This window comes from Macaca thibetana, chromosome 16, assembly GCF_024542745.1.
Source record: "Macaca thibetana thibetana isolate TM-01 chromosome 16, ASM2454274v1, whole genome shotgun sequence".
NCBI classification, from domain to species: Eukaryota; Metazoa; Chordata; class Mammalia; order Primates; family Cercopithecidae; genus Macaca; species Macaca thibetana.
Window position 1 is genome coordinate 49,502,444 of NC_065593.1, and position 7,928 is coordinate 49,510,371.

Here is a 7,928-nt window from a genome sequence, read left to right on the forward strand (position 1 = left end):
CACTTTGGGAGGCCGAGACGGGCGGATCACGAGGTCAGGAGATCGAGACCATCCTGGCTAACACGGTCAAACCCCGTCTCTACTAAAAAATACAAAAAACTAGCCGGGCGAGGTGGCAGGTGCCTGTAGTCCCAGCTACTCGGGAGGCTGAGGCAGGAGAATGGCGTAAACTTGGGCGGCGGAGCTTGCAGTGAGCTGAGATCCGGCCACTGCACTCCAGCTTGGGCGACAGAGCGAGACTCCGTCTCAAAAAAAAAAAAAAAAAAAAAAAAGAGATGGAGTCTCGTTCTGTTGCCCAGGCTGGAGTGCAGTGGCACAATCAGTGCTCACTGTAGCCTCGAACTTCTGGGCTCAAGCAATCCTCCCACCTCCGCTTTCTGAGTAGGCGGGGCCACAGGCCTGTGCTACCTGCTACTACTCCCAGTAGAATAAGTGAATGTAATATTCATCACAACAAATGAAGTATTATTATTTTTATGAGAACACTGAAACTCAGTGAAATGATCTGTTCAAACAAATTCATCTAGAAAGCGTAAGCTGACAATTGTAAAACTGCACCCCAAATTTTGTTTGTTTGTTTCCTGAGACAGGGTCTCACTCTGTTGCTCTGGCTGGAGTGCAGTGGCAGGATCATGGCTCACTGTAGCCTTGACCTCCCAGGGCTTAGGTGACCCTCCCACCTCAGCCTTCCAAGTAGCTGGGACTACAGGGGCACCACCACGAAGGGCTAATTCTTTGTATTTTGGGGTAGAGACTGGGTTTTGCCATGTTACCCAGGCTGGTCTCAAACTCCTGGGCTCAAGCAATCTGCCTGCTTCAGCCTCCCACAATGCTGGGATTACAGTCATGAATCACTGGGGTCCAAATGCACTTCAAGTTTTTTATCCCCAAAACTCTCACTTCTTGGTGGGGGTTTTGGGGGAGCTTACCTGGGAACTAATGGCATACTTCAGGTAGGACAAGATGAGAGGATTGGGGGATGGTCCAATCATGGCCTGCTCTAGTAATGCATCTGCAAGAGGAATAACAAAACACGACTGAGTGATTACAACTTCTCTGGGTTTATCCCTCCCATCTTTCTTTCCCAGTTCACTTGAGACCTGCCAGGTTGAGAATGTCCCAGGTGGCTCCTTTAGGAAAGAATTTCTTCATGTTGATTGCCCACTGGTAGTCACTCCAACGTTCCTTCCAGGCTTGCAAAATGGCTTGCTTCAGGTTGACCACCTTCATGATTTCACTATGAGCAGGTGGCAGCTGTGACGGCCAACTTTGAGGTGAAAGAAGTGGAGCTAAAGAAAAGGACACGATGTTCGAAGGAGAACCGGGGAAGGCAGAATTAAATAGAAAGAAGATGCGGTAAGATTTAAGCTAGGCAGCGGAATTTGAAAGAAAAAGAGCTAAAGAGATAAGGTAAGATCCTGTCAGGCTTTCTCCTCCTGAACCGCCCTTCCTTAAACTGGGGCACTAAGAAAGTATAGGCCGAGCGCAGTGGCTCGCACCTGTAATCCCAGCACTTTGGGAGGCCAAGGCGGGCGGATCACCTGAGGTCGGGAGTTTGAGATCAGTCTGACCAACATGGAGAAACCTCGTCTCTACTAAAAATACGAAATTAGCCGGGCTTGGTGGCGCATGCCTGTAATCCCAGCTACTCGGGAGGCTGAAGCAGGAGAATCGCTTGAACCCGGGAGGCGGAGGTTGATGGGGTGTGCCGAGATCGCGCCATTGCACTCCAGCCTGGGCAACAAGGACAAAACTTCGTCTCTCAAATAAATAAATATCAAAGGGACTAATAGAGTAAAGAGGGCATCAAGGAGTTAAGCCAGTCCTCGTTGCCTAATTACGACCTTAGCTCTAAATGCGTCCTTCGGTCACCACTACTCCAAGTCCAGATTTGCTCCCTCATTTCCTCCACCTTCTCCAGCCCTGTAACTATACCTCCCAATTTCCTTTTCATGCACCACCTCCCCAAATTTAAGCCTACCGCACAATCCACTTCTAGGTCGTAGGCATCGCCATTTTGGCACTTGTCAAGAAGTTCACTTTCTATTGGCTGGGAGTAACAAACGCAAACCAATAGAGATGCAGCAAGGAACGTCCCGCTGTCTTCTGGGAATGGTAGTTTTTTGGACTGAAACCGTATTTGTCTGCGCTGGCGAAGAAACTAAGGGACTAGTCTAGTCGGCGCGCATTGTTCCTCTCCTTTAAGGGAGGACATCCAGGAGCTGAGACACTACAGAGACTCAGGGACTCGAGGAAGCTCGAAAGGTCGCTCACAACCCGGCGTCGCCCACGACGTCACTGTCGACCGGCCTTCTCCATCATATTCCGACACCCTTTCTTTCGTTAGCCCCTAGTTAATAGGTGCGGCAAGGGTGTGGCGTTCAGCAATACGGCCTTTCTCTTTTCCTGGGCTCTTTCTTTTCTCCTAAGCTCCTGGGGCTACCAGAGCTATTCTCATTTCCACACCTATATTCTAAAAGCGACACTAAGGTGCCTTACTTGCACACATATCACCACCCCCGAATCTGACAGTCCTATCAGCATCTCCAAGCCCTCCAAACAGCTTGGATACAAGGGAAAGTAAAGAAGAAACTAAGGTGAAGGTGATCAAAATGAAAGGAATTCTGAGAAACTGTCACAGCTAAGAGGGCTAAGGAGACCTGATGACTAAATGTAATGTGATTTTCTGAATGCAATCATGGAAGAGAAAAAGAATACTGGGTAAAAACTAAGGAAATCTAAATAAAGCATGGACTTTAATTAATAATAATGTATCAGTATTAGTTCATTAGTTGTTACAAATGCATCATACTAATGCTAAGATGTTAATTAAAAGAGAAATTGGGTGCAGAATATGTGGGGACCCTCTATTACCTTCCATTTTTTTCCTGTAAATTAAAAACTATTTTTTTAAGTTTCTTGTTGTTGTTGTTGTTGTTTAAATCTTGCTTATCCCAAAGATCCATAAATAATAATATCCAATTATTATGCCCAGGGCCTTGGCCATAGCCTTTCCTTCCTCTAGTGAGAAAGCCAAAAGCAAATGTTACCCACCTCTGGCTCCAATGTCTGAGCCTTCTTATGCATAGCCCTCATCCCTCCCCATACTATGAACTGGTCATCCCTAACATTTACAACCAGGAATAAGAGTAAATTACTCGTGAGGCTGAGGCAGGAGGATCACTTGAGCTCAGGAGTTCAAATCCAGCCTGGGCAACATAATGAGACTCTCAGCTCTACCAAAAAAATAAATAAATAAACATGGAGGCCTTTAGCCAGGGCCCAATATCCTAGTTCACAAGTTCAAGCTCAATCCGTATTCCCCAAAAACGATTTTTTTTTTTTTTTTTTTTTTTTTTTTTTTGAGCTCACTGCAATCTCAGCTCACCGCAACCTCTGCCTCCCAGGTTCAAGCGATTCTTCTGCCTCAGCCTCCCAAGTAGCTGGAATTACAGGCGTGTACCACCACGTCAGGCTAATTTTTGTATTTTTAGTAGAGATGGGGTTTCACCATGTTGGTCAGGCTGGTCTCGAAATCCTGACCTCAGGTGATCCACCCACCTCAGCCTTCCAGAGTGCTGGGATTATAGGCATGAGCCACCGTGCCCAGCCTTCGACAACCATTCTTTGCTCACCCTTTGAGTGGCAAAATCAGTCCTTGGGGGGATAAATCTGGAAGAGCAGCCCATTTAAGGCTCTGGAAGTAAAACTGGCCATTTGGGCAGAGAATTACAGCACCCTGGGTGTCTGGAGCACGGTCTAGACAGGGAGTCAAGGACTTCTGTTCCAAAGGGGAGAGTGTGGCTGAAGGAGGGTCAGATCATGTCCCTCTGCAGTTGGTACTGCCTATGGCCTTTCTTCCTCCCCATACATTCAATCCACACCCCTCCCTTAGGCTCCCTTTGTGCCTGCCCAAGGGACACCACTGGGGAATAGTGTGTATACAAAACAGCTGCCAAATATATGTTGCCAAAGCTTCTAAAGCAGGAAGGAGGGAGAATATGGATTCCTCACCTCACCTTCCATATGGCCCCTGGCCACTCCACTCACACTTGAGAGTGCCACAAACCCTGCTTCTCCTCAGTTTCTCATGTATCTGACTTCCCCTCTTCTCCCAGCCCCTCACTCTACCTTTGCCTGCTCCCCTGCTGTCATTCTGTGCTTGTTGCCGCATCCTAAGGCCCTCCACCTGGAGCCATTCCTGGATCATCCTGGAGCCCCTGTCACATACCTTAGAGCCCAAACTGCTTCTCTTGGAGAGAAGCTGTCAACTGTGTGTCCAGTCCACACAGGACTGGGAACTATTTGGGCCCTGAGGATGGTGATATTTTGAGCTCAAACTATTCCCTCTGGCAGGGAGCCTGGCAGATTTCTAGGGAGGTGCCTCCTCCCCACTTCGCAGTGACAGGGAGGCGGCTTTTGTAGTCAGGCCATCTGCCTTCTCTGTCTCCCCACCTCCCACCAGCAGCCCTTTCTCTAGGCTTGGCAAGGTTTCCCCAAAGGCTGGACTCCTATGTACAAGGGCTCCCTTAGTTCTGGGCAAGGACCATTTTTAATTTATCCCTTTTGACCTCCCTGCCTCTCCAGTCTGTAAACATCAGAGGCAACCTTTCCTATACCACCTCTTCCTTCCACACCACAATATCTTCCTAGGGACCCCCTTGGGCTCTCTGGCTCACTGCAAGCACAGGACTCCATGATAATCCTCCAAAGGGTGAAGAGAGATGCTAACATTTCCTTTGGGTGTACGAATAAATAGCCCCCCAGCCAGGCGCAGTAGCTCACGCCTGTAATCCCAGCACTTAGGGAGGCCAAGGCAGGCAGATCACCTGGGGTTGGGAGTTCAAGACCAGCCTGACCAACATGGAGAAACTGTATCTACTAAAAATACAAAATTAGCCGGGCATGGTGGTGCATGCCTGTAATCCCAGCTGCTCGGGAGGTGGAGGTAGGAGAATTGCTTGAACCCAGGAGGTAGGAGAATTGCTTGAACCCAGGAGGCAGAAGTTGCTGTAAGCCGAGATTGCACCATTGCACTCCAACCTGGGCAACAAGAGCGAAATTCTGTCTTAAAAAAAAAAAAAAAATAGCCCCCCCAGCCCATCTCAAAGCCCCGTTCTACTTACCCAACTTTCTTTTGCTGTTCATTTCCTCTCAACAGGGACAGGGGCTGAGCTCCCACCTCTGCGCTCCTAGTCCCGAGCCCCAACCTCTTTCTTCATCTTGTTGGCTACCTTGGCTAAAGAGAGAAGAGGGGCAGGTGGAAGTCAACCAGTCAGAGTGACATGCCAACCCTGGAGAAGTGTCAGAAAAGCAGCTAGGCCAGAGTGGGGTAAGAGGTGGCGAGGAACAGGGTTCTGGGTACCCAAGGGGAAGGGAACATTCCTTATCTATCTAGGCTAGAAAACAGTATAAAGAAAAGTGGCAAGAGTCCAGACCCAAAAACCCAGAAACACCGAAATCGTTGGTAAGCATACAAGGCACAGAGGGTGTCAGCTTCCCTTCTCTCTATAGGGAAACTGAGTCATTCCTTTTCCTTAAGTGGAACATTTTCCTCTGGAAGCTTGCCTGGGTCCCCCCACTATGGGCAGCAGGTGGATGGGAAAAGAAAGTCAGTCACTCCCACACACTTATACACAGCTGGCTCCAAACCAGTTTCCTCCTCATACCAGTCACCAAATCAAAATCCCTGCTTTCCGTCTATCTGGGGGAGGGGATGACGGGAAAGAGGCCTGTAAGGTGGCTGCACCTCAGGAACTCAGGGACAACCCCTGGATCCCCCGCAGTTGCCTGTCTCTGTCTTCCCGCTGCCCCAGGAGAGTGAAAGGCAGAATTTGAATCAACTCTTGGAATAGCTTCCCCTCTAACACCCTGGAGGATGCCTTCCCCCTCCATACTCCCAGCACAGAGAAGAGAGGTGCTGTGATCCTGAGGCCCAGACCGGACAGTGGCTGGGAAGGGAGGCCAGCCTGCCATTTCCTTTGCATGGCCCCTCCCTCCAGGCCCTGAGAGGTGCTCTGCTTCATACTTTTGGCTTCCATATCATACTGCCCTATCCCCTCCTTTAACTGGAGGGGGAGAGCTGCAGAAAAGTAAGCCCCAAACTCTGATGGTAAAGGAGACTTCCCTGCTCCCCCTCCTCTCCTCTCTCCTGTTGACAAAGACTCTACCAGAAGCTGGGAGCATTTGGGGAATCTAATACTTGGCACATATTAAATGCTTTAAAAAAAAAAAAGTGTCAGGCTGGGTGCGGTGGCTCACGCCTGTAATTCTAGCACTTTGGGAGGCCGAGGTGTGCAGATCACAAGGTCAGGGGATCAAGACCATCCTGGCTAACACGGTGAAAGCCCATCTCTACTAAAAATACAAAAATTAGCTGGGCGTTGTGGTGGGCGCCTGTAGTCCCAGCTACTCGGGAGACTGAGGCAGGAGAATGGCGTGAACCCGGGAGGTGAGCTTTCAGAGCCAAGATTGCGCCACTACACTCCAGCCTGGGCAACAGAGCGAGACTCCATTTAAAAAAAAAAAGTCAGATTAATGAATAAAAGTAGGAGAAACCCTGGAAGACAGCCTGGAAAAGGTGTCAGCTTCTTTTTCCATTTCTCATTTCAGCTACCAAAAGCAAGGCTCACCCAGGCCTGATCCCTTCCCTGGCTCCCTCTTTTGTGACCTATAGCAAGAGTGCCTGATGGGACAAAGAGGAGAATTAAGTGGCTACTTTCTCTTACCAGGGTAATTGCTAATTTGCCAATCTCTCATCTTCTGCCTCAGCCTCCCAAGTAGCCAGGACTGACGGTCCGCACCACAACACCCAGATAATTTGTGGGTTTTTTTTTTTTGAGATGGGGGTCTCACTATGCTACCCAGGATGGTCTTGAACTCCTGACCTGAAGAGATCCTCCCACCTCAGCCTCCCAAAGTACTGGTGATGTCAGCCACCTTGCGCAGCCTGCTCTCCAACTTTCTTTCCTCCATTTGCACCACTCTTTTTGATTGGGAAACCCCTAGGAGGGAGAAACATCTGAGCTTTGAGTTCTCTTGGCTGGTAGTACCTCAGTTTCCTCTGCTGTCTTTCCAGAGCACCCCCAATAAGTTCAGCTCTGTCTGCAGAGTCTAGAGGTATATGCTGGACATGTCATCACTTGCCGACCTAGGGTCCAGGAGGTCAAGATGAGATAGAGGAGGGGATTTACTGAGGTCCGGGCCACAGAGCTTGTTCCATGGTGGCTGTCTCCTGTTTCCCCGAACTGCTAGAGATGTGTAAGGCTTTTGAGCAGGGGTAGAGGATGCTGTGTGGAGTTTTAGCTGTCAGACTTTGAAAAAAACCTCTTCAGAAAAATATCTGGATACCTTGGTTCCTAGGGGTCGTATCCTCAAGAAATCTTGGGGTGCTTCCTAGCAACAGTCTGGAAGGAAGGGAGGAGAGACGGAGGGAGAGAGGGAGGGGCCTGGGCATGGTTGTTCTGATGAGAGCCCAGAGAACAGGCTGTTCCTGCTACCTCCTTAGCAACGGAAATCTCAGCTGGAGGGGCCATCAGACATATCCCCTTGGAGGGTCTATCCGTCCTTATTCATGCCACCCCTACCCTCCCCATAGATTCAGGGAAAGCTCTGAAGCAGGGGTGGGGAATGGGAGGGGACAGCCCTGGTAGGGGGGTTTCATGACAAGGATGGAACAAGAGCTGATGATGAACTGAATCTGAGAAGAGCTAGCAGCTTCAAGAAATGGGTGGGCAGGGTGGGTGAGGTGGGAGGATGGACGAGGCAACACAAGGACAGTGTCTCTAAGCCCAGACCTGGGCTGGATCCTGGCACCTGGGGAAAGACCTGCTTTGAAGGCAGTGTGCCCTTCACTTTGCCCTGCTCAGATCTGTCACCAGTCCATACTGGGAACCCAAGAAAAAGAGGTAAAGAGAAGGCCAAGGCAG

The 7,928-nt window shown here is 49.6% G+C and overlaps 1 protein-coding gene across 4 annotated transcripts in view; it reads right to left on the bottom strand.

The window, feature by feature from the left end:
* The window catches only part of MED24 (mediator complex subunit 24), a 44,359-nt gene extending 41,658 nt beyond the window's left edge, over window positions 1–2,701 (bottom strand). For 2 of the 4 annotated variants that reach the window (XM_050762575.1, XM_050762574.1), the window contains exons 1-3: window positions 1,982–2,055; window positions 1,101–1,267; window positions 930–1,012 (exon numbers count right to left, since the gene is read on the bottom strand). In XM_050762575.1, coding sequence (XP_050618532.1) covers window positions 930–1,012; window positions 1,101–1,230 — 213 coding nt within the window. In that variant the 5' untranslated portion in view covers window positions 1,231–1,267; window positions 1,982–2,055. Of the gene's footprint in view, window positions 1–929; window positions 1,013–1,100; window positions 1,290–1,541; window positions 1,735–1,981 lie in introns of all 4 variants that reach the window. The other 2 variants (XM_050762576.1, XM_050762573.1) reach the window with 2 other exon arrangements.
* Window positions 2,702–7,928: the final 5,227 nt, after the last annotated feature.